The 27,620-nt window shown below is 34.6% G+C and overlaps 1 protein-coding gene and 1 long non-coding RNA gene across 16 annotated transcripts in view; one reads left to right on the forward strand and one right to left on the reverse strand.

Moving 5' to 3' along the window:
* Nucleotides 1-27,620, reverse strand: part of Slob (Slowpoke binding protein) — a 125,736-nt gene that overhangs the window by 31,771 nt on the left and 66,345 nt on the right. For 7 of the 15 annotated variants that reach the window (XM_017608835.1, XM_017608828.1, XM_017608821.1 and 4 more), the window contains exon 2: nt 553-1,460. The exons of 7 other annotated variants lie outside the window; for them this stretch is intronic. In XM_017608835.1, coding sequence (XP_017464324.1) covers nt 553-1,460 — 908 coding nt within the window. Of the gene's footprint in view, nt 1-538; nt 1,461-27,620 lie in introns of those variants that run through there. One more of the 15 variants, XM_017608839.1, reaches the window with a different exon arrangement.
* On the forward strand, nt 9,661-10,860 carry LOC108357834 (uncharacterized). Its single transcript, XR_001846671.1, has 3 exons — nt 9,661-9,671; nt 10,111-10,118; nt 10,772-10,860. It is a non-coding gene; the product is annotated as an uncharacterized LOC108357834 (long non-coding RNA).

A 27,620-nucleotide genomic window follows, 5' to 3' on the forward strand; every position in this document is an offset into this window, starting at 1 on the left:
GAGCTGAGGGCACAAGAGACCTACTGGTCGCAGTGCTTTAATTAACTATCATCTATCTATGGTTGATTATACCGCAAACAAAAACTTTTGTTCTACCAATCGGGTACTGTAAATTTGAATCGCTTAAAAGCTTTATCAGATTGTCAGTGTCCTAGGTTGGTATGTAGCCGATACTTATTAAGACTACGAAAAGTATAGCATAAGAAATTTGTATTCAGCATAGAATTTATCCGATGGACGCCTGATCCAAGACAATATTGCTGAAAAAAAGGTGTCTGAAAACTGTTTTCATAATTTCAGTGAGCTTTTGAAAGACTTTCAGAAGCTTTCACATCACTCACCTTGCCTAGGTATATAGCAATCTTGCTGAAGAATAAATATAGTTTTCACATCAACCCAAAAGTTTTCTTTTTGGCTCTATACTTGCAGGGAGCTTTTTCAAGCCTCGAGAAAGCTTTCACATTTCTCGCCCAAATCTGCACTTGCCGCCACTGTCCATTTTGAACGCCAGAAATATACACTTCAAAACAATGTTTACACTTTCACACTCACTTCTCGGGCACTGGCGGTCGCACGAACTGATCGTGCCCGGTGCAGGCGTTCGCACGATTTTCAGCGCGATTTTGCGCAGCTGCCTTATTGAATTTGAACATGGTGAACGACTTCTTTGCGCTAGCTACCTCACAAACGCGCACAATGATCTTACGACTGCTCTTGAAGACCGTATTCAATGTTTTGTAGACGAGTATCGAAACGGACTTGCTAGGCGGCGGATGATGGCCGTTACCGTTGACCGTTGGCGGTGGATGTAGGGTGGCGGGCAACGATTGCTGTTGCTTTAGTTGATGGTTAGATGAGTGTTGCTGTTGCTGTTGTTGTTGTTGCTGCTGCTGATGATATGGATAGTGGTTTATATTGTTGTTATTGTTGTTGTTGTTGCTGCTATGTAACTGCTGCAACTCCTGTATAACTTTAGATGATTGTGATCTTGTGATAACTTTATGATTTTGTTGGCGCACTGATAGTGGCGCTGCAGCTGCTGGTGAATTAGCTGTAGTTGTGGGTGTAGTGGCGGTGGCGACGGTGGCAAGTGGGTTATAGCCGTCGGAGAGGGGTGTGCTAATGGATTTCGTTGGGTAAAATGTTGGGTGTGCGACTGTTTTAGTGGGTGCGGCGGGAGTGGTGGGTGTGGTGGTGGTGGTGTTGGTGGTATTGGGGGTGTTGTTGTAATATGTTGCTTTGCACGATTGTGGCTGTTTTTGTTTCGGTAGCGACAGCTGTTGGTTTTGTTCAATAAGCAACAGCTGAGCCGGAGGAGGCTGCTTATGGCTCTGTAGCAATAGCGGTTGCTGCAGTTGACCTTGCCGCTGGCAACTGTTGCTGTTGCTGATGATGACGTCGTCGGTGGCGCTGTGCACAGGCGTTGGCGGCACCGGCGGTATATCGCTGCTCGTAAGGTCCTGTTTTTTTTTGTTTATTTTTGTTTTTAACGATGTGTGAGTTCAAAAGCGGCGAGCGCGAATTTCAGTTTGCAATTTTTTTATTTTGGAATTTTTATATATTTTTTGTGTTTTTACATAAAATTATTTTTTGTGTTGTGGTTTGTTGTTGTTTGATTTATTTGCGTTAAAGTAACCGAAAAAAAGAAAGAGAAAGAAAATTTCTTTTAAAAAATGTGTATTAGGCAGCTATGGCTTAAAATTTATTTAACAACAACAACAATAAAAGCATTTGGACAATTGACTTTGCGCGCGCTGAGCAGAGGCTTAAAAGTACGTACAAAAAAACAAAAAAAAAAAAACAGTTCAACACAATTATTGCGCATTAAACGAGTTGCAATTGTTGCGCTGCTGCAAAGGCGAATGAGTGACGAATGAATGAGTGAGGCGCAGCAGAGCAGCTGGTGATTGTGGTACGAAGCAGGCGCTCAGCAGCGTAACATGACTTCGGGCGGTGTCGTGTGGCGTGTAGCATGTGACAAGGACGTACATAAGTAACAGTGCAACAGTTGCAATTTTATAGCTCGACTCGATTGTTTGCGAAGTGACGATTTGGGTGTAGTGGGATGGCGTAAATAATGGCACGACTACTACGTTTGGCAAGTGTATGAATGAAGTCATAATGCAGAGCTCGATGAAGTTAAATATGCACTGAAATGGTATACTACATGAATACATTTCGCTTTCAGCTTGAAGTAACGTTGCAGCATTGTTATAAATAAATTTTTTTTTTATGTATTTACATTAATCAGCATGGTTGTTTTTGTAGAGTTTTTGCAGACTAGTGAAATAGCTGTTCATTCCAGGTTAGGCATTTGGTTCGAAAGCATGTTCATAATTTACAATGTTATGAAGGTGAATGGGTGAAGCCGTGGCAAAGGCAGTAAAAAATTTATTAATTTTCTATCTAAACTCACGATTATTTAGCAATAATTTGTAGCGGCATTTCCTAAGTTAGACTGCATTCATTTTTGTAATCGTTGCAAAGAATATGCAAATATTTCTTTCGTAGTAAATGTTTTTGGGGTTACTTCTACTTATAATTTCGCTACAAAGAAAATGACAAATACTCGCACATATGAGAAAATAATTTTATGACTATTTAAATGAAAAAAATGTATGTTAAAAGATTTGCTGAATGATTTGTAAAAATATCTTCATTTAATGAGCCAAATAGTTATTGGAAAATAAATAAAACAAGGAGCAGAAGTGTTTTTTGATTACATTGAATTTTAAATACCAAAATAAATAAAAAATTAATAGTACATATAAAAATTTAGACTTATTTTTTTGCGATCATAACTAAATCAAATTAGTATAAGACCAGCTCTCGGATATCACATTTCCGATAAAAAAAGGATTATAGAAAAGGGTTCACGTGGTCCGTAACATACAACAAAAAAAAATGTTCGAAGGCAACGGAAGTCAAATAAAAGAAAAAATCGCAGTAGATGTTTGAGTGCCAGTGGTGAAAAGTTAAAATTTGACTGCGTAATTACGCTGCGCTTCGAACACTAGGCAATTTCTATTTGAACGCCAACAGGTAACTCATACGCCCTGACAAACGGCAGTCTTTTAAGCCAAAAGCCACACATGCGTCGCACAGTGGCGCAAACGCAAAATTTATTATTCAAAAAGTTCTACAGTCTGCAAAGTTGGACATATAAGTTTTCTAATACGGGTTTTCAATTTGTTGTTGTTTTGTAATTGAAAGATAATAAATTTGTATTTGTTTACTAGCGAATACCCGGCGTGCTTCACTGCGCCTTTAAAGTATTTTGTGTTGTTACTCCCTCCAAAAACTCGAATGGCCCCATTCATAAAAAATATGAAGTGAGCTTTTGAAACAAATTTTCGATTTATTAAGCATTTTTAATTATTTTATGAATGTGGGTCCTAGTTAATATATTTTCGAAGGTATTAAGAAATACGATTAAGTATCGGCTTTCTTCTCGAAATTTAATTTATAATTTTAAAACTTGAGTTTACACATTGCGTACTTTCTTCAAAGGTGTACTAATTCAATATATACCTTATCAGTTTAAATGAACAACATTTTTCAAAAAGGAGGAAACCCTCCCTAGACATAATTTCTTCAGTAATCTTTCCTAAACCTATTTAGTTTGGTACCCTTATTGCAATATTTACTTTATCTTATTAATTTACTTAACCTGCCATTTTCAAACAGGTGGCAACTCTCAAATTTTTCATTGTTCTATATTTTAAGTGAGACCCTTAGACCTCTAGCAGTGAAAACTGCAGTTCTCAAGTGTTGCGCGTACAAAAATACAGACAGACACACAGACAAAAATTTGTTTTTGAATTTCATATATAAAATTATTTCATTTCGCTTTGACACTAAATCGCTAAGGAAGATTTATATATAATAATAATAGATTGGCGCTTACATATTGATTTGCGGCGTGCGCCTGGATGTTGTCACACAAAGCGGAGGGACCTACAGTCTTACGTCTTTTTTCCTTCCTTAAGTAGGAGAAACAGCTTAGGAAGTAGTTTAAGTATTTAAAAACAGAATTTATCCGCGTTAGTTTCAATATCAGTTTAAAACAACGACTCCAGATCTTCATCGTTAATCGTATATTTGTACGAAATTTGTTTGAGATCGAATTTCGGAGAATTTTAAAATTTAATATTTTCAAAAATTAATATTTTTAAACTTATACTTTGCCTAACTAATGGCCAAGTACTGTGTAATAAATATGTAACAAAGTAAAAAACGAAATCAATAAAATATAAATTTTGTATTACTAATCTATTTATTGTTTGTAAATTTTGCATTTCCAAAACAGCTTCACATGCGGTATTACAATTTTGGTCCAAATACTTCAAAACTTGAAAATTAAAAACAGTCTAATATATGCATAAATAAAATATTAAAGCAGCCAATTCTAAAATTTACTACTAAGTTTTGCAAAATATATTAAAAATTTTAACAAATGATATGAGTAATTTGCTAGTTTTCCAGAAGCGAAATGACCTGATGAACCAGCTTGATAAAGAAAATCTTAGTGATTGTAGGAGTTAGAGTCATTAAAATTATCGCCCTCGCCAGCCCTCAAATTGTTTTAGTGGCATTTTATTGATTGCGACGCACTGTGGGAAATGACCTTTTTTATTTTTTTTATTTTATTTTAAAGCTTTGGAGTTGGTGAATTCAGGCCTAGGTTGAAGTAAGAAAATTACTTTGACCTTTAAAATTATGTATCTTCAAAAATTTAGGAGTTTCACTTTTCTTTTTTTGATCTGAAAACCGTTCATTGCATACTTTTCAAAAAGGTGTAACTAGGAAACTATTTCCACTTTTTCCATTTCCATATTTTTTACTTCATTATATTCTATTTTAGGTCAAAAATGGAATAAATTAAAATGTTTTAGTTTGGAAAGCCGTTTTCTAGGTGAAGGCAGTTTTCTGTTCAATTCGAAGTTCAAAATGACCTTGAAAAATAAAATTACTGACTGTTCTGTCTTTTTTACCTAAAAACAGTTAGTAATGACCTTTGTAAAAAAATAATTTAAATGCGTTTTTCGCTTCTAGCGACCATGAAAATGGATTCCGTGAGACAAGTACAGCAAAAGTAAATGTTCACAACGCTTTAAAAAGTTCATTATATGTATACTGTTTTCAGGTTTAAAAAAAGAAAACAAATTGGAAAAGAGCTATTCTTGACGTAATTTTAAAGATGAAGGTTATTTTTTTAACAGCTAAAATAATATCGATAAACAATGCGATATTTAAATCAATTATATATAACAAAAAAAAAAATGTATAAATGTATATTGATTTATATGCATAAAACACTATCGATAAATACTCGGATATCGATAACTATATCGGTGAGGGTATCGATAACGAAGGTATCTGATAAAATTTCTTTGTGTTGTAAAACAGCTAGATGACTCACAAGGTGTCTTATGTCATAATGTTTTTAACGGTTAAATAAATGTTTGGAGGGCTTGAAGCCACAACCAACTATTTTCTAACAATGTAAAAATTCTTAATATGATTTCAATGGCACCTTGCGTACCACTCAAATATTTTTTTCCGACGTCCCATTTATATTCTCCATTACAAAGCAATGGTTTTGTTCATATTAGCGATGAAATGTATTTCAATAAAAATTTCGATAACTATGTCGAACGCAATCTGCATATATGTCGGTAATGTAAACTTAATAAATATAAAAATAATATTTATATATTGTATATATATACAAATTAGTGTTGGGCAGTACCGACACCAAAAGTACTCAGAACTCGATTCTCAAAAGGATCGACAAGCACCCGATTTTTAAAAGTATCAATACAGAGTACTCCAAAGAAAGTACTCAGTACTCTGAAAAATATCCGATCCTTAAAAGTATCGATACCAAAGAACTCGATTCTCAAAAGGACTCGATGCTTCCCAACACTAATACAAATGTATATAAATAAAAAATTTATATAACTTTGTCGGAAAATGTATTGATAACGATAACTTTATCGATGTGTATACGCATAACGATAAGAAAATATTATATTAACATTAAACCTAACTATAAATAAAAAATAACCGATCCAATTTCTTCCAAATCAGGGCTTCGTAAGGGCTCAGCATTCCCAGATTTATCAAAAAAAAATACTTTTCTGATATGACTTGATATTATTGAGCTAGATCCGGAAACGTGTCTGAAATAGTCGTGAATCTGCCGAAATTGTACTGAACAAGTCTCGAAATGGTCATGAAATAGTCCTGAACAAGTCTAAAATGGTTCAGAACTAGTCCTAAAACTGTCCCGGAAATATCCCGAACTTGTGTGGAAATGATCTCAAACAAGGCTTGAAATGGTTCCAAAGTGATGCCAAACTAGCCACAAAAATGGTCCTAACATAGACCTGAACAAGTCTCTTAGTTATCCAGAACTAACTCAAAATGTTTCCGAAATAGTCCTGAAGTAGTTTCGAAATGGTCCTTAACTATCCCCGAAATGCTTCTAAAATAGCCCCGCACTTGTCTCGAAATGGTGCAGAGTTAGTTCCAAAATGGTTTTAAAATATACGTCAACCAGTCTCGAAATGGTCAGGTGAATGTCCCCAGACGGTACCCAAACGATTCTGAACTAGTCCCAAAATGTACCTGAAATAGTCCTGACCGACTCTCAAAACGGTCCCTAAATGATCCAGAACTGGTCACGAAATGGAACTGAAAAAGCCCTGAACTAGACTAGAGAGCTTTTCGCGAATGTTGATGAAATGCATACCGAAGTGTTTACATCTTAGTTTAACGAATGCCTGACAGCTTAGAAAGAAGTGCTGAGATGATTCCACCTCGTCTTCTAATCAGTTGATATTGAGTCGCACTGCGTGGATTCCTAAACGGCAATGGCCGGTCAGTACACCTATAAGAATCGGCGCTTAGCCAGCTGCAGAAGCTTCCTTGACCGCCCGCGGCTAATAACCGGCCAGAGGACCTTCCAACTTGGCATTTCAGGGTTTTCGCCCTGCGCTCGCAGAACCGATTGTGAGCCCATCTGTACAGAGAGCAGGAAGTCCTATGCTCTCCCTGTCCGAAATGCTGGCTTCGAGGGTGCGCTGCCCAGCCAATTCCTCAGCTCTGCATTTTCCAGTCATGTTCCATTGTGTCTCCGGAACCCAAATCAGCTTGATTTGGAAGTAATCCGAGGTGAGTGGGAGGGAGAGGTCAGGCATTCCCCGCCCAGTTTCGATCCCAGCACCCTGAATGCCACTTGGTTATCAGAAACAAAACTGTTATCAAAAAAAAAAAAAATTGTTGCAATTTTTTTTTCTATTAAAATATTAGAATCAGTAATTGATTTCGGAAGTCTGTATCCGCGCGCATCAGACTGGTAGGCACTTGAAGACTACAATCTATGTCAATTCTAATAAATCGAATTGTTTGCCTATGTTTGTATGTATGTAATACACGCTTGTCTTCATACGCATTTATGTGTATCGCCGCCTATTTCTTAGTACACTGATTTATTAGCAGCATTCAAGGGAAATTCAATGGGTTTTCATTTCCTTATATCTTTCTCTATTTTCGGCGTTCCTTTGTTTTTGTCGTAGCAGACAGGAAATCTGCTAAAGCGCGGGTATGCAGAGGACGTTCGCGCGCACCTCCCAAAGCGAATATCTATCTAAATAAGTGGTATCCGGTCGTGCATAACCATCTGCCACCTAGCAAAAAAAAAATAAAAAATATGTACACACTAGTATAACTACAAAACCTACACCACAACACAAAGCAGTTTAATCGCGCAAGGCGGGTACTCCGGTAGTTAGGTGAGTGGCGCGACACGTGATCTTTTAACTCGCAGCAAGAAAGTCTGCAACATGTTCTTGAATATAAATGCCGTTATACTTTGTTTTCATTTTTTATTTCCTTTTGTTTTTTGGTTTAAGTATGTAGTACATATTGTATTACGAAGCGTGCCAGGCTACTAAAGTCAAACGCGCCGATAAAAGAATTGATGATTTTCGAAATATTTTTGTTACTTTACTTTGCTCCTTTCAATCGCTCCTTACCACTTTTTTGCGTAAGATTTGTTTCATTCACAAGTCCCGGATTTATGTCAACATGTTAATATATACTTACATATGTATATGTATATTAGGGTGGTCCAAAAAAAAGGAAAGGCGGAATTGTAATGCTCTCATCCCCTAGAATTGTTCTATATCGAAAAAAAGTATACCCCTATTTTTTTTTTTTTTTGAAATAAAAAAATTATTTCGAGCTCGCTCAAAGCGCTCAAAATTTTCCATACTTGTTTATATGGGAAAAATGAAATTTTTCGCAGAAAAGGTATAGAATTCCTGGAAATCAATATTTTTCGATCGGAAAACTCTGTTTCTCTTCAGGAGACTTTCAATAATAATACCTAATTGTTTATTTAACCATTTTTTTGATACCAACGATTTTTTATTGGTCGCCCCATTGCCTTTTTCTGGATTTTTGGCCTACCTATAAATTATAGTTGCGATGAACAAATGGTTAAATAAACAATTGGGTATTATTATTGGGAATCTCCTGCAGATAAACAGAGTTTTCTGGCGGTAAAATATTGATTTTTAACTATTCTATACCACTTTTACGAAAAGTTGTTTTTTCCCCACATAAAATACATGGAAAACTTTGGGCGTTTTGAGCGACCACTAAATATTTTTTGATTTCAAAATAAAATAAATAAGGGTATACTTTTTTCGGCATAGAAAAATCCTAGGTATAGAAAAATTCTAGTAAAGAATTCCGACTTTACTTTATCACATGCATTTTTGGACCACCCTAATGTACATACACATCCACTCGTTGTTATACACCTAAATGTGTTTATTTTTGTGTGCAAGCAACGTGCGACGGTGCTATCAAAATCAATAAAAAAATTGTCTGCACGTGGAGTGGTTAAACTGCGAAAGCAAAGAAAAATTGAAATCAAGGAAAAATGGAAAGTCAAGCAAGAGGTTTATTTTGTTTATGTATGTCATTAAATTTAATCTCTTCATGGAATTACTTTCGCATTTTTTGGCTTCCTTAGCTTTCAATTTATTTGTGCTTTTCCTGCCGTTCGAGTTGAGTTTGATTGCTTTATTGATTTTCGTCAATAAATTTATGTAAAATTTAAATCGCCTACTATGAAAAATTTGAACTTTGCGAAATATTTACGCATATGTATTACTTAAAAAATTTGTAAAAAAAAACAAAAAATAGTCAAATTAGTCGTATAAAGACCACAGAACAATGTTCTACGCGATAATGGGCACACCTAAATGCTTTTTTTTAAAGCTGTTAAATTAAAAAGACTTGGGTATTTAGGAGTAGCCAGACATTAAAGTAGAAAAAATGAAAATATTTAGCTAATTTCACTAAAATAAATAGTTTAGAACTAAACACCTTAGGACTTAGGAGAAATCTAAAAAAATGAATACCTTATTTCTTCTCAACTTTCCTTAATACACCACAAATCAACTCACAACACACACTCACCACACCTCACCTAAATACACCACACCTCAATTCACCAAAACTTAACTCAACACAACTGAACTCATCTTACTCGTTCTCACCACACCTCTCCTAAATTCAGCACAACTCACTTTGTGATCTATTTCGGAATTTTTGAGATCTCGGGACCAGATCAGGATTTTGATGACTATTTCGTAATTCTGTGGATTAATTCGGGATTCTCGAAACTATTTATTAATTCTCGGGACTATTTCGGGATTTTAGAGACCACTTCGGTATTCCTGGGACTATTTCGTGATTTTCAGACCTATTCCGTGTTTTCATTGTATTTATCGATATATTTATCGTCATTTTTGTTGTTACTGTTGTCGCTATTTTTATCGACATATTTATCAATATTTTTATCGATTTATGTATCGTTATTTCTATCGATATACTTGTCAATACATTTAATGATATTTATCTATATATATTTAATGATATTTATCTATATATATATATATTTTATATAATTACTATCGAAACCCCAAAAAAGTCTCCAGAATTTAATAAATCTGGCAGCGGCTTCAAAAATCTCGACTTAGTCTCGGGAACCTTAAAAATTCCAGAAACCCCGAAGTAGTCCCGAAATAGTTCTAAAAGTCGTGCAGAAGTCTCTGCAGTCCCGAGAGTCATAAAAACCCGAAGTAGTCGCGAAAATCCCGAAATATACCCTAAATTACCGAAAATCATGAAATAGTCCCAAAAATGCCGAAGTTGCCCCGAAAATACGGAAGGAGTCTCTAAATCTCGATGTAGTCTCGAAAATCCCGAAACTCTTTATTACAAGCTTTATTTAACTTGCTCTGTGTGTATGGATGTGTGTCTGTTAGGGGCAAATCTTGCAATAAATTTTTGACCAACTTTCCAATAACCCGTAGACTTGAAACTCCACATTTGGTTCAGAAGCTGAGGACAATGCAGTACGAAATATGAGTAAAGCCAATAGGTGGCGCTGGAGTCGAGATATTTGAAAAACCCGTTTTTATAGTCCGATTTAGTTTAAATTTAGAACGTATATTAACTAAATTAAAAGAAATAACTCCACTAAACATTTTGCCGATAGGTGGCGCACGAGTCGATATATTTGGTAAAGCAGTATTTATGGTCCGATTTCGTTCATATTTAGAAATCTTGCTTTAAAAATAATTCTTTTTACAAATAAATCGACGATTCCTCATCATCCCTATTTCCTAGCCGCTTGGCTCCAAACGAGGTTTCGGACCAGACGACTACTTGTCGTGCGATTTAGCAGCTGTTCAAATTCTTGATTTATTTTTTGTATTGTACTTGTTTTTGGAACTTAATTGATTGAAAGATATGCAAGAAGAATGTTTTAGGGTTTTTTTCTGACGATAAAAGGAGGTGTCACTAAAAAAAAAAACAGCTTGTAAGATTTGCTCATGGACATATGTATGTGTTTTTCACATGTTTTGTTGGCCTTCCCAGTGCAAACACACCCGTCCAAATGGCCATTAGCCAGTGTTGTTTTCTTTTTGCACACCTACGGCTTTACTGTTACTACCCTCAACCGCTGATGAAATTGTTTGCTTGTATAGTATATTTGAATCACATTTTGTAGTAGTGTAGTATAGGCGAATGCGACCTAAAGACTTTTAGGTCGAGTGCCTACTTATATATATGTATATTTTTTCATGGTGAAAATGCAGTCGAAATGCGGTGTCCGCATGCTGCAATCGAACACATATCCTGTGGTCTAACAGCCATTAAGCTTACCTAGTACCCAGCATTTCGCAACCATCCCACTACATGCTTTTCCAACGATATGGGGTTCGGTTAGTTTACAATATTGTCAGAACATTTCTATCACCGCGTATTCGTCGTGCACGTGAACACAAACATATTTACGTATGAGTGTATTTGTGGTTGGCCACATGTCTACGCTATGTATGTACACATACATACATATCCAGTATGGAAATAAACCCAATACAACTAGTTGAAGATCTGACTTTCTTTCTTGGAACGACCTGTTGACTTTAACATGGCGATGTCCTTGACAGTAATCAATTATCCGACTCTGCATTTGATTTCAATTACTTTAAAATGCATTTGGCTTAAAGCACTTCAAAGTCAGTATATTTCGTTTGAGGACGCCTTCGTTCTGCACTTCACAGATGCTTTTTCATATTTCCAAACAAAACTGTATATTATCATTTTCACAGGTTGTTTCTGTTGGGATTCGAACCCGGACTTTCTGGAAGCTAACGAGTAACAGCATGCATCTCTGCACTCTCAGCTACTAGCAGACATGTAAATGTGCTTTGAAATGTTCTGTCTGAAATGTATGCAATCAGCAAGTCGATTGTCTGACTCTGCATTTGATTCAACTACTTTAAAATGCATTTGGCTTAAAGCACTTCAAAGCCAATATGTTTCTTTTGCAGATGTCTACCAATTTAAAATTGCCTAGTAATAAATGCTGGAATAGTTAATTGCCCAAAGTTAGATGATTTTTCAACTAATACTGAATTATTTGCAAAGATATGTATCCAAAGTGTAAGCATTTGGTTCATCTCAATGAGGCTGCTGGTTGATTATACAATTTGAAGTTAGTTGCTACATAAGTAGAAAAAAGTAAATTTTCGTGAGGTAATTGATTGCGCTATGCCGTACTGGGTATACAATAAGTCCATTGCTTTAATGTTGGTCAGTGTCGATCGTATCAGGTGCATGGTTGGGTTCTGTTGAGTCTATTATTTAGGTGCACACAGGTGCATAGCGCTATTAGTGAGTCTGTATGTATTTGTTTTATTTTGTTTTGTAGTTGTTTGTATTTGTAGTTGCTTTTTATGCACCTCTCTCTGTGCATCTATGTATTTGCACCTGTAAGTATGAATCTTGCCTTGAAACTTGAATGTTTTCTTGCCTCTATGCTTATTGATGTGTTCTAATGCGACTTTGACATTTATTGACGTGTTTATTGGATATCTGTTTGCAATTGAGTGTGCGATTGACCGATTAAATGGGTATGTCAAAGTAAAACAAAATACTTAAATGAGAATATCAAAATATACTAAACGAAAAATGGCCGTAGCCGAGTAGATATGTAGAGGCAAGCTATAACAACATGCGGTAGGACACAAGTATTTTCTCCAGTTGTTTTTAAAGCGTTCGCTCCTCGGCAGGTAATAGTAAAACTACTTAAGAGTGCTTTTGGATGTATTTATTAGTTTTTTGTTTCATATATAATATTATTTTGGGCAGATAAGCACCGCAAAATACTATTCCGTAAAATCGAGTGTCTGGAAACTGGCTGGCCTATGGACGGGTCCGGCTACTTGGAGAATTTTCTCTTCCTACGGCGATTCAAACAAATTTCTGGGTATGCAGTTTTTAATCTAATAAATTTTAGTAAAATAAATTGCGAATTTGAAGTAGCTAGGACTTGCCGTTGATTGTTGTAATTTTTATTTGCCGACTTTGTTGTGCATTTTTCTTCATGTAAAAAATTTGTCAAACATAACTTTTATGGATGAAAATGCGGGACACCGTCAGCAAAGAAAAAAATTGTCAAAAATCAAACTTGCACTTTATTGTACTAGACTTTAATGGGCTAAAACACTGCATACCTATACTTTTTTTCCAAAAATTCTGACTGAAAACTTTGAAGTTTTGATGAAACTTTGTAAAATTTTCCAAATATTTTTAAAAAGTCTTTGTACAAAGTTGAAATACATATTCAAAATTCAAAAAACAAAAACTGTTACTACTGTTAAGTGGCTCTTGTCGCTAATCCTTGTCTAATCTATTTCCATTTCCAATTCTTATTACTTTAAACGAGCAATTCTTGTATATATATGTCTCGGAAAAGGCTCTAACGATTTTGATGAAATTTTGTATTCGGATAATATTTTGCATTTTAAGGTTATAAGGTTGCCACCTATTCGAAATTAGTTGCAAACTAAATAAAACGTCACAATGTGGGTATCGAATGGAAAGCATTTTGTAAATCCCCAATTCAGAAATATTCTTGAATAGGTTTGCCATCTATTTTCCATCTATACTTATTTAATTTTGTGCTTATAAAAATATGATACAATGTAACTCTTCATGGATACTAAACGAAAGCTCTTAAACAATGCTTTTCGTATGCAGTAAGTGTTATCCCTTAAGATATTAGTGTAAGGTTGCCACTTATTTTCGATTCCACAAAGTTTACCCAAAATAACTTAATATGGATATTAGGAGAAAGGTATTTTAGAGTAATGTTTATCCCGAAATATTTTCTTTGAGGGTTGCCATATTTTTTAATACCAATTTGTATCTTTCTAATTTTAACGAATAAATAAATTCAGATCAAAATATGTACTCTCCAAATTGGCACATTTCTAAAAAGGGTTGCCGCCTAATTTTTAATGTCAGATATTTTTTTTTAACTTAATGGATTCGAAATGTAAACAATCTTGAAATTGGTTTCCAACATTTTTTTATAGTATTTTGAGAAAATGCATCGGCAGGAATATTTTTGTTAATTAACATTGCCTTTTAAAATTTTTCCAATAACAACACGAGCCAAAATGATCAGCTGTGGTCTATTGCACAAGTTAGCAAACAAACTAAGCGAGGTTGACGTTCGAGATTCTCTATGCGAGCGATTACCAATAATTTTATTTTATTATTTACATTTACATTTGTATTTTGTTTAATTTTATTACATATTACATATTTTATTATTGGTAAATTAAAATGTTTGGATTAAAATTTTATTTCAAATTTATTCAAATTTATTTCAAAAAATCGTTTCCATCTAGGACAAGACATTTTGAAAATTTAACACAAGATTTCAATCGCCAGAGTAACAAGTTTCGAGCAAAAATGTTGAATTTAAATGAATCGTCCTTCATCATGGATCCGCCATTTTGAATTTTTAAAATCCGACGCCAAATTTGTATTCAGCGACCACAACAATGCTTAAGAATATATATTTTCATTTCATTTATTAGATTTTGATAATTTTATTAATGATAGGTATTATTGGCCGGTTCGTGAGTTTGATGAATTGCATCACTTTTACTGAAGCCGCCATATTTAATTTCCAAAATTGCTACATTGCTTTTAAAAGTGCAAGAGTTTAAAAAAATTTTCAGTTCTTGAAGTTTTTTTTTTGTATTGCACCAATTTTTGCGCCTGTTAACATGGAACGTCCCATTATGTAGTATAAAGGCTACCTAAGAAACGTAAGTTGTTTGCATACTTAAATTACCGAATTTCACGCATGCAAAATTGTCAACGGTTGCATAAAATAAATAAAATAATTGTGTAATTTTTAATTACTTAGTAGGAGCGTGAGTGTAAGCCGGCTAAAATCAATAATTCCACAATTTTATCATTATTTTCGCTTCATTTACATTAAAACAATTTATATATGTATTTTCGTTTACATTTTGCACTTAAATTTCAAAGGACAAATTTCATTGAAATTTCACTGTTGTGTTGCCATCACAATTAGACAACATTTTGTAAAATGCTACAGGGGATGGGGTCAAGGTTCAACGCTAACACGCAATCACATCAATTTAGCGTGAGTGTCATTAACTACACATTTTCGTATTTTAGTACGCTGACTATTTAGTAAATTCGCCTGTTTTATGCATATATAAATATTTATACAATTTTCGCTTCGTAAATACTAGCAAATGTCGAAAGTGCGAGTAATGTAATAATGTGCGCGAATGTAGTTAAAAAGGCGACTGTATTCAAAATAAGTTGTTCAGTTTGTAGTTGTTAAATTTGTAGTTGGTGAAGTTGAGTTGGCTTTTGACGTGACAAGCCGCTATTATACATAAATTAAATGGTTAAATGTGCACAGTAAATTTGTGTGTGCAGATGCTTTTTTTCGACTTGCTCATCATTGCTTGTAAGATCAATGACGTGCATATGTTCTACTTGTTTTTTTTTTTTTGTATATACTTATACAAAGGATGTTCTTTTAGAGGTATACAGAGTGCCGTACATATATATATATATTTTTCCACAGACTCGATTTCTGCTGACAAAAATACGTAACTTTTATCGGAAAATTTTTTAAGAATGGACCTGCGGTTAAAATAATCCAATTCTTGCCTGTTTAACCTACTTCCGGTCGAAACAAGAAGTCGACCAAAAGATAAATAATTATGGATTGATGTTTTGGTCGATATCGCCGGGTCGTTGTGTCGAAATTATCGACTGATTTTGACCAAGGAGTAATTTTTTAACCGAACTGAAAATTTTTCTTTTAGTATTTGGAATGGAATTTAGATGAGATTGGGATTGATTGAGAAAAAAGAGTTTTGAGTTTTATTCGCAAATGTTGAAAAATTAAAGAAACCATCAAACTATGTAGAGGTAATTTTTTCTTGCTGACAAATTTCTGATTGTAAGCAGCATGCTTAGAGTAGTATGTAGGAAGTAAACGATTCCATAATTAGTCGATTTAGTTTCTCGGACAAACGGATACGTCGACCGTAACATTGACGTAGCGTATGGTTAAACTCGCTATGACCTGAACTATGACTTTCGCAATAAATTTGAACAACTTGCAAGTGGAGTGAGGAAATCCCAACTTAGTACAATTAATAAAAGTGTTGCCAGGTCTGGTTAATTTATGACGTAAAATCAAACTTATAAAAACACCCTTTGTGCAGTAGTAGATTGCTATTTACATTAGTAGTATATGCACTGTTATGAATGTACATATGTGTGTACAAGGGTGGTCCAAAAAAAAAGTACAGCAGAAATTTTAACGCTCACACCCTAGGATTGTTATATACCGAAAAACCATGTCCCGTTTTTTAGTTAGAGGTCGCTCAAAGCGCCCAAAGTTTCTTGAAACTCAATGTTTTTCGATCGTAAAACTTTATTTCTTCTCAGGAGATTTCCAAGAAGAAGAGAAACAAAGTTTTCTAATAGAACACAGAAACAAATTTTTCCAATATAGAAAAATTCTATATAGAAAACTTTTTTTGCATTTTTGGACTACCCTAGTGTGTATGCTTGAAAACAGGCGCTGAGGCTATCTAGTTACATTTATTGCTTGTTGCAGCGGTTTGGTGTAATTTTCGTGCAATGCTTAGTTTGGTATAATTTGGGAAATGAGTTTTTTTTTTGCGGAATTTACTTCTGCGTAAATGCTTGCTGCGTGATTAAAATTCATGAATTTATATACTATTTGCGTTTACTTTACTTTTATACTACGCTTTGCTTGAACTTCTCATTCTCTGTTGACTTCGACTTACTATTCATTAAGGTTTTTTTTTATTTGTTGCACGCAGGTAAACTTGAGTTTTATTTTTTACATTTATTTTTTCATAATACAGATAGCCGCAGTTTTTATAAATTTTTCGTGTACTTTGTTTTGCTTCTCGTTACATCCGCGTACACGCGCGACGCACTTTTCACGCAATTGAACCGGACGTACTTTTTCGTTTATACTTTTTTATATTTTTTTTTGCACAAAAATTCGTATTTATATTTATATGTTTTTAGATACTGCGTTAAGCCGCTTGCTTTTTTCTATACTTTTCACGTTTGCCATCAAGGTCGTTCAGCACTTTTTCGTGGCAATCCCACTTGCGTGCCTCATTGCATTTTTTTATTAAATTTGTATTTACTTAAAAAAAAAGCGCTTCTTTCTCTCACTTAATTCCATTTACACGTTTCTCAATTCATTTGCTGCTGAGCGGAAAAATTTTGCTTATTACTTTTTAACACACAACCGACACACAAAGCTATCAAAAAAAAGTTACGCAATATTTTGGCTTAAAGGGAATAAAATTACAATTAAATCCAATTTACTTAATTTGCACGAAACTGAGACAAAAAAAAAAAACAGAACAAAATGTCCGGCTAGCACTATTAAATCTCGTACAGCACGAACTAGTCAAATGCAATGCCAAACGCCAACAGCTCGCTTTTCACAATGAAAGCAAATCGCCAAAAGTGTATTGGTTAAAGCGAAAAATATTGAATTTCATTTTAGTATTTTGTTTTTGCGCTTTTTTTTATCGTTTCGACAGTCTTCAATGTTTGCTGCTTCGTCTCAGCTATATATGTGAATATATATATATATCAATAGGTACATTCAGTACATTTCTGCAGGTGCTACGCTTGAGTGGCCACAACTGTAGGAGGTTCTTATTGAGCAGTAAGTTCGGATAATGGGTTTAAGGCTATTGATTCCCCTACACATACCTAGAAAAATAGAATGGTATATAAAGATGGCGACTATAAACTGGTATGCACCATTGGCGCAAATATATTTATACGCATTTGTATGCATATATATTTATGTACAAATGTGCAATACAAATGTTGTAATTTCTTTCGGTCCGTCTGCCACGTCTGCCACGTTTGTTGGTTTGTGGTGTGCAATTGCGACCAACAGCATTGCATATACTTGTTTGTGAATATATTCACGTGCATGTTCAGTGCACTCATATGTGTCCGACTACTATTACTACTACTACTACTATTACTTATCTACATATGTAGATATCTATGCACTTTAGCGGAACGCCATTTACTGTTTGCTTTACCGTTTTGTGGCACTAAACGGATTAAAAAATTGATTTTTAATTTTTATGACAAGTTCAGCAGTGCCACTGTGGTAGCGGTAGTGCTAGTATACGGCAGGCAATATGTGTTTGCAATTGGCATGCCATTTTACATACATACATACATACATATCTATACCACATTTGTATATGCCGCTGTATCGTGGTTTTTGTGCGCACACACAGCTTAGTGGGTTCAGGTCAATTAGTTGCTTTGTACTGCATTTTGTTAGATTAAAAAAAAGAAAAGCATGTTTTGAAGTGAACTTTAAAGAAATCGAAAATAGTCTTTGGTGGTTAATGTCAACAGCAGGTACACAGACTGCATAAATACATATATTTATGTATAAGTAAATGTATATCAATACAAAGGCATTAAATTGCTGTCGGAGTGTGGTGTGACATGACGTATGAGTAACATTGTTTCGCAGAGTTCTACAAAGCTAGTTGCTTAAATTTTCTTGCATGTTTTTTTACATAGTTTATTTCAATGATGGGCAAAATTGTATTTGCTATGTATTAAGTACCAAGTACTAAGTACAAAAGTATTTAGGTACTGTTTAAAGTGAAGTATTTTAAATGTTAGTAAATACCGACTATGCTATTTTCACCCAGAGGTCCAAAATAACCCTCTCCACTTATTTTGTATTGTGTTTCTCACTGACACAAATAAAAATCTCTCAAAGAAAATGTGTTTCTCACCGCGCCAAATTTCACTGTGTGATCTTTTGGTGTTTTCTGCTGTGGGTTATTTATCAACCGCTCAAAATTTCCCTTAGGCAAAGACACTTTGGCAAGGACTTTTATTTTTAAGTACCTTCATTTGTGGGTTATTTAAAGACAGAAAAATATAAGCGAACGTACAGAAAAGGAAGAAAAGTTTTAGGCATTTCTTTACGTGACATATACATACACATACATGTGCGAACATTTATGACAAAAAAGAAAGCGTGCACATTTATAATATGATACACTGAAAATAAACTATTTTATTTTATTTTATTCAATTTTATTCTATTAAGCATTTTTTCGTACATATGTTTTTACCAGTATAAGCAGAATTAAATACTGGTATAGGTGTTATTATATTTTAGTATATTTTGAGTTAGTATGGGCCAAAAAGTTAATCTAACACTTTTTTTTTCTCCCAGCAACAGCGACGAAAATTATATCCAAATAACCCTTTCCCACTGAGCGAGAGCACAAATCTACAAAAATCAATCGCCTGTTCTCTTTTGCGGGTTATTTTTTCTCTCAAATAGTAAGAGTTATTTCAGGACACTTCAAAGTGGAGACGGTTGTTTTCAATCTCTGGTTTCACCTAACGCAAAACCGCGTACAGAAATACATGGCGACTTTGGCTTCATTGAATATCGCGTCCGAAAGTAATTAACGACTTAGTCTTTACTATATACTGCATACGAAAGTACTTAGTATTTATAGCTTCACTAAATACTGAATACAAATCCACTTAATACTTACGACTTCATTAAGTACTGAATACTTAGTCAGTGCAAAAATTAAGAATTTTCCGGGATTTTCGAGACTATTTCAGGATTTTCAAATACTATTTCGGGATTTTCGACACTGTTTCGGTATATTTAGGATCTAGACTACAACGAAATTTAAGAAACCATTTCGGGACTTTCGAGATTACTTCAAGATTTTTAGAGTTTTCGGGATTCTGGGGAAAATTTCTAGATTTTCGAGACTACTTCGGGGTATTTAGAACTTTCCAGATTTTCCACACTACTTCGGAATTTTGAACTACTTCGGGATTTTCGGAACTATTTTGGGATTATCGGACTATTTAGGGATTTTCGGAACTATTTCGAGATTTTCGTGGCTAACTAATTAATTAATTACTTCGAAGTTTCTAAAATTTCGAGAGTTCTCGTGACTATTTCGAGATTTTTAGGATTCTAGGGGAAAATTGTTATGACGGTTACAGCGCCATTAAAGAAGTGAATAAATAATTTGGTTTTCTGACACTTAATATATCGATAAAGAAATCAATAAAAAATAGCTTTTATATCGATAAATTTTTCCATAAAAATATCGATAATTATAACGATAACAATATCGATAATTATAACGATTACAAAATGGGTGAACTTGTTGATAAATATATGTATCGATAAATATAACGAAAATTTCGACATAAACCCGGGAATCCTGAAGAACTGAGAATCCCAAACACTTGTGGCGGCTTTACATTGCGCATCACCGCTCTGCTCTTTGAATGTCAGCAACTCTAACTTCTACCGCTTAGACTGTGTTGCTTTTTCCATTTTTCATAATAAACATAATCGTAGTACAAAGCTCAATACTAATATTAAAAATGTTGCAAATTAATGTTTGTTCCTAATGAAGTTAATAGGGAATTCAAATGTTTCAACTTTCATAAGCGAATAAGTAGTTGAATAAAAAGTTGAACGAAAGTTGGCTGCTGACCAACCTCAATTAAAGCGATAACACCAAGCAACGGTTTGCCTGTAAAATCACCTCATGCAAAAAAAGTGCATATTACTTGCAATTGTGGATTACCATGGCGTATGAGTGACTTGGGATTAATGCTGATATAAAGGTGTACTGTGGCGTATGAGTAACTATGGAGTAGTTACCCATACACGCAGTGATAAAATTGATTTAAAACTAAAAAGCCCCAGAAAAGTATAATGATTAAAGATTTTAAAGCTGCCGATATACTATACCGACATTGTGGATCGTACGCTTGCTGGTTTTTGATTATTTCGAGCATAGATGAGAACCAAATTTCGTGGCATTTGGCGGCGAATTCCATCTGAATGGAGCCGGAATGGATGGACGCCAAGCACTTCGTGACGTAACAAGGCGGTCCACGCGCCGTCGTCTCTGGGTAAATTCATACAAAGTGAAGTTTGTGTTTTTTATATACATAATAAGGTATCTGTATAACTCTGAATTTGAAGTTCAAATAGAAGGAGAATATACATATGTATATATATATTATCCTATGACAGCTTTAAACGCAATTATCTCAAAATCTGCGTCAACCGAAGCAAATCTAATCAGAAGTTTTAGCAACGATCATTTTGGGAATAGTTCGAGACTTTTAAGAGATCAATTCGGGTGAAGCTTGCTACCAGTTTGGAACTCTTTCGGGGCTTTTTCGGAACTAGTTTGGGACTTTTTCGGGAGCATTTCTGTACTTTTTTGGAACTAGTTTGGGACTTTTTCGGGTCTGGACTGGGGATATTTCGGAATTTTTTCTAAATTATTCCGGGCATAGTTCGGGACCACTCTATGAATAGTTTAGGACGTTTTGGGACTTGTTCTTGACTTTTTCGGGTCTGCTTCAGGACCTTGTAGAAGGATTTCCACCTGTTTGTAAGAATACATTCAACTTGAATTACATATTCTACGTTTAAGGTTAGGGGCTGTGGCTTCGACACAACCCACAGGTCAATACGAAGGCGTCGGACTGATATTTTTTTTTATTTATTTATTCTACTTCTTCTTAGGCTAGGAGTTCTAACTGGATTTTCTCTATGTTCCGACAATCCAGATTTTTGAATATTTTAAATATCTGATTAAATAATTGGAATACCCGAATATTAATCGGTTATACGGATACAAAATGAACGGATATTTAACGGACATCTGGATAGCAAAATTAGAGGATACCCAGATTTTATACTCGAATATCCGAACGAATATCCGACTACACGGATAGTCCTAGCCCTTATCTCTTCATTTATAACAGAAAATAGTTTACCGCCAATTGTAAAGAAGCAAATTTATTTGATGGTAACCGAAGACGCGTGTGCTGCCATGTTAAATTTAAAAGAAAAATTAGACGATAAATAAAGAAATACTATTTTTTTATTTACATAAATATCTTTCCGATTCTTCGTCTATTTTGTTTTTTGTTTTTTATTGTTTCTTTTATCACACTTTCTAAATGTTCAATGAATCCACAATTAAGCAATGCAACGTGGCGTAAAATACAACAAAAAATAATGACAAGCATTGTATTTATTTTTATGTACGTATGTATGTAGAATAAAGTATATTTCTTCACTTGCTTCGCACAGTTGCACTAAATTGTCCAGCTCTTTATTAGACTAATGCTTTTCAAAAGAATTTACACTTCTCAAAAGATAATAAAATTAAAAGCTTTGCACGTCTAACTTCTAATACTCGGAATACGCGTTGTGATTCGCTTTACAACTCGACGCTAACTAAATTATACTAAATATAATTTCGCGCTAATATACTTCAAGCTTTATGCGTTCAAAAAAAGGCAGAAAGGTAATAGCGTGTCCTTAGCAGCAAGCCATTGGCAACAACATGGCAACTACAACAAATTATGTCTGTTTATATTTGTATGTATATGTGTATATAAAAAGACGCCAAAGGACACTGGTCAAACATTTGGGGGGGAAAGTGGCAAGTGGGCTTTTATTGCATGACACACGCTAATCGTTGGCACTGAAGTTACTAACCTAAAAGTGTTTAATATGCCTACATACACAGACTCAATACATACATTTGAATTTGAATTTGTTTAAATGCTACGTTACTTCTACTTTACTTTAGCCTTTTGTATTTACTTTAGTTACATTTTGTTGCTATGAAGGCTGGGTAGTGGGTAGTTGATTTGTTTGTTTATATGTATTTAGTCTGCCAGTTTGACAAAACAAATGATTTTGCGTTTTTCTTCGTGTACTTTGTTGTTGATTTTTTGTTAGTATTGCCATTGAGTTTACATGGGGAATAATGTTTAATAACATAGTGTTTAATAGCATTGGTTTTTGAGGTTTGAATATCGTCATAGTTTAAATTTATTAAACTTTTCTTATTAAATACTTATGTTTCTTTGTAGCAGTTGTGAAGGTTACAAAAAAAATTTTAATTTTAGTAGAAAGGAGTCTTGCGCTAGAACTCGAGCTTTGAATAAGAAAGAAATGTTCTTCGTTATTCTTTGTTTTTTTCCTCACTAAAACTTATGAACTCTTCAATTGTCAAAACAAAACGAAGTTCCTCGGCTCAATTCTCGATATTGGTATTGAGATTGATATTGGTATTGAGATTGATAATTAATCCCAACGGTTTTTAGAACGAAAAATGACACTGAAGATGGCCCAACGCCGAAACCGGTTTGTCTCCAAACCAAATTTGACAAGGGATGACGGAAAATCGTTCCACATTACATCACACTCCTACCCTGTCGGAAACACCAAAAAAGGAAATGAGTTTTTATCCTCCTTTCCCGCGCAACCGACACGGGGGGGGGGGAATTCCGAATGACGTACGGAACCTTTTTTTTTGTTTTTTTGTTTTTTGGTTCCCAGTCGGGGAAACAGGAGTTTGTTAAGTGTCGAGATCTAAAACTATTCAGCTACAGAATCAAATTCAACAGCTGATTGGATATGTTAAAAATAGTATTTCAATTATTGAGAGTGGAAATGATGGTTTTCTTTATGGCAAAGTTGGGGTTAATATTCATGTTCATATTCCTAATCATATTCATATTCATAATACTATTCATATTCATATTCATATTCATGTCGTATTCGTATTCATATTTATATTAATACTCACATTCATATGCATATTCACATTCATATTCATAATCATATACATATTCATATATATTCATACTCATACTCATACTCATACTCATAATTAATTATCTTGTATTTCTTCTAAAATCTGAGTAGTTCTGCAGTTAAAAAATAGACTGTGGCAACACCGCTATTCATTCGTTACTGCGTTGCCTTTTACCTTTTTCCACTACACCTAAATTGACCTTTCGAGTTTAAATAAAATTTGTTGTATTTGCGTTTTTTGCTCTTATTTTTATTTTTGTTTTACGTTCTGTCGCTTTCACTTGTCAACCATAAATTTAACAGTCATTATTTTGATGGCAATGGTTAAATGTTTATATCACTTGCTTCTTGTTGCCATTTATTATGGGGGTGTGTTTCCTGTCGAAATGTCACTTGACAAGTACGAAAAGTTGTCTGCAGGTAGATGTACGTAGATAAATAAATATGTATGCATATATTTAAGAATGTACAGTATCGGTCATATCTATAGCACGCCATTTCAAAGTGATATTGTGTGCCACTTATGCTTATTTTATTATTTTTAAGAATTTTCAATTAAAATACAGTTCTTTCTCTAACAAACCCAAGTGTAACAATTTGTAGAAAACTTAAAAAATTGCAACAAATTTTCACCTAAGTTTCAAACTTTTTTCCCGGAACTGTTAGAATTTTTTTGAGTACACAGTTTTTTAGCCACTGCAATTTTAGTCTGATAATGTGCAAATTTCAAGTGGCTACGAATTACCGTTAATTTTTTAGAATTTTTTTTGTCTCATTGGCTTTCATATAAGGAATAAACTCAATTCATTTGTATATGGAAGAAAACCGCAACACCTTTGGCGAAAAAAATTCTAAAAAATCAACGGTAACTTTCAGTCACTTGAAACTTGCACATTACCAGACTAAAATTGAATGGGCTATAAAACTGTGTATTCAGAAAAATTCAAACGCTTCCGAGAAAAAAGTTTGAAATGTAGGTGAAAATTTGTTGCACTTTTTTGAAGTTTTCTACAAATTGTTAAACTTGGGTTTATATGGGGTTTGTTAGAGAAAGAACTGTTTTTTAATTGAAAATTCTCAAAAATAAATAAATAAACATATGTTGCACACAATACCACTTTGAAATGGCGTGCTATAGATATGACCGACACTGTATGTATGAATGCATAGATTTATATGTTTGCACGCTCAAAAGGTCGTGCTCGATTGTTTGGCGACTTTGTTGTTTGATATTTGATGTGCATTTGTCCGTCTCCATGACTTATTTAGGCGCGCATTGGTTTTGTTATTTCAGTGCAATGCTATTTAATATTTAATAAGTAACTTTGTACATATGTATAACCATTTGTATATAAACATTTGTATATGCACCTGTAAATATGCATGTATGTATGTGTGTTTTTCTTGCCTCGTTTGAATGTTTTCGAGTCAATGCGTGACCTTGCCCGTTTTTGATTGCTGTTGCATGAATTTCTATAGCCACTTAATTTATGTAAGTTGCGTTTGTGCGTATTTGTTTTGGTCTCTCGGTTAATATACGCACATATGTATGTACATATATACATGCATATATTTTATGACAATATATATTTACTTAAATACCAAACTGTACCTTTGCGCGCACTTTGTGTTGGCCAGCTGTTCTCTTTAGTTCACCATTTTTGGTATTTACTCGTTTGTATGTAATGTTCGTCAGTCTACATTTTATTTATTTTTTTCCGCCCTAAGAATTGCGATTTAAATTTCGCTTAGTATAATTGCACTTGAACTTGTCAACGGTAAGCGCGATTATCGCTAGCTGCTGTCTCGGTTGCTGTCATTACCGTCAAGGTTATGCTAACTGTCGCAATGGGCTTTCTAAAATGGCTTTTCTTTCGCTACTTTTCAAAGAAAGTAAAATATAGAATAGAAGCAAGAATGGACACAGTTGCCTTGCCTGTCGCTTTTCGAAATGAAGAATATTCCGCATGTGCTTCAGTGTACGACTATTTTCGCTTTGTGTATGTTGCAAGTCTATTTTCCCAGCATTTGCGTTTATATGTGTCACATTTGTTTTGGGCTTTTACCATTTGAATATGACAGTCGGCACATTTGTTGTATAGGCTTTGTGACCATGTGGCACGTTTCACTTTGTCTACCAAGCATGGCAGCTTAGTAATCGGCTGAAAGTCTTTACAGATGCGTGGGACATATGTTTGCTGCATATACTTAAGTGTCTGGTTTTGATGCACACGTGGCACTATCATAAAAATTATTCATCCCAAATAATAAATGACTTTATTTTTTGTTTACTAACACCTCAAATTATATGCATCATTTAAATATAAAAATCCGTAGGTATTATTGCAGCATCATATTTAGAAATTTCATTCACTTTAAATAGCATTACATTGGCCGTTAGCCGACAGGTGGTGGGGATGGCCACCGGAGCTCAGGGCGTATGTTCCGTAGGCATGCACTGCAGCTACAGTCTCACAGTCATGTGTCTGGCTATAGTGCTGTCTACCGACTATGACGGGTAGACGGGTAGGTAGAAGAAACCTCTCTGGGCGGAGAGGTTGATACTAGAGTTCAATCGGGGTGGGCCAGTGGGGTGCCTGGTTTCTAGTAAGCATACTCTGGATATCAGTAGACCTCCAGTTTCCATCAGACTTGCCGTGGGATCGGGTTTACTGCGGTGTACTTTTCCATTTTCCGATACACGTGGGAACAAAACTTGAAAAAATTTTTTACCAAACTTACAAATGAGTCTAATAATGTCCAAAACTCATCGCTCCTGAAAACGCCTGCATGGTGGAAGTCAGCAGGCAATGGACTACCACCGTTATCTCCGCCGGAGTCATTGAGAATGCGCAAGTTGATTCATAGGTGTTGTTGTCAGAAGCCGTTGGGTACCCAAACTCCACCTGCTTAGCAGCAGATCGAGAATTAGCTTCCGGACATTCATCGAATGCATTTGCCACCGGCCTACCGTCCGAACTCTCAACGGATCAAGAGACTGATACACAGCAGGGAAATCTTCGCTTTAATCAGCGTTTGCTCTGCTCCCTTGGGGCTAACCGAAGTCGGAATAATGATGTAAGAAGTTAATCTAAATTCCGCTTCAGGTTAAATTCAAATTCACATTGGGTCATTAAAATTAATTGATTTAGCTGACCGAGTCTAAGTGTAGGATCCCCGATTAAATCAAATTGATTCTGCGGGTATACCCCTTTTCGATACGGAACAATCCTAGGGGGTGAGAGCATTACAATTCGGACTTTACTGTTTTTGGACCACCCTAGTGCACACTGTATTTTCTCGCAGTTACAGAATCGAGTGCCAGCTCATGTAAATTGTAATATTTTCCGGAAATATTTTGGCCGTAGTCCTAAAACATAATAAGTTTTATATTTCCGGAGGAATTTTGTTTTTGATGAGGCACCCTAATAAATGTACATATGTAGTAAAAAGCTACAGAAAGCTAAACATAGAAATCTTGCATTTCATGTATACAGCAACTTTTTTTTTTGGTGGTCCTCCACCCTAGTATATTTTATATCGTTTACTTTGTTTCACACATTCTGAATTTGATTGCACATGAAACTCATAGCATTTCAAATTAAATATTTGGATAAAATTTGCATGTATAATTGCGTTTGGACATTTGGAATAATATACCAATGGCATATGAGTTTAGCTGCTATAGAAATACGTATACTATACATATATGAGGATATGCTTGTTTGTATGTATGTCTGTATAAGTTGCATTAGCGTCATTCATCAACGACCAATTCATATGATTTTTAAATTATTTGAGCTTGTTAAAATTGCAGTTACTCTAGCGAGGGAATGCGTTTGATCTACCTGCGGCTGACATGTGAACTTATGTAAGTATGTATTATAGATATGTATTTCAGTTATTACATATCTACGATATCGAAACCATTTATGTTTGTCCGTTTATTTAA

This window comes from Rhagoletis zephyria, unplaced genomic scaffold (assembly GCF_001687245.7).
Source record: "Rhagoletis zephyria isolate East Lansing unplaced genomic scaffold, Rhagoletis_zephyria_1.1 Rzeph_scaffold_00178, whole genome shotgun sequence".
Lineage (NCBI taxonomy): Eukaryota > Metazoa > Arthropoda > Insecta > Diptera > Tephritidae > Rhagoletis > Rhagoletis zephyria.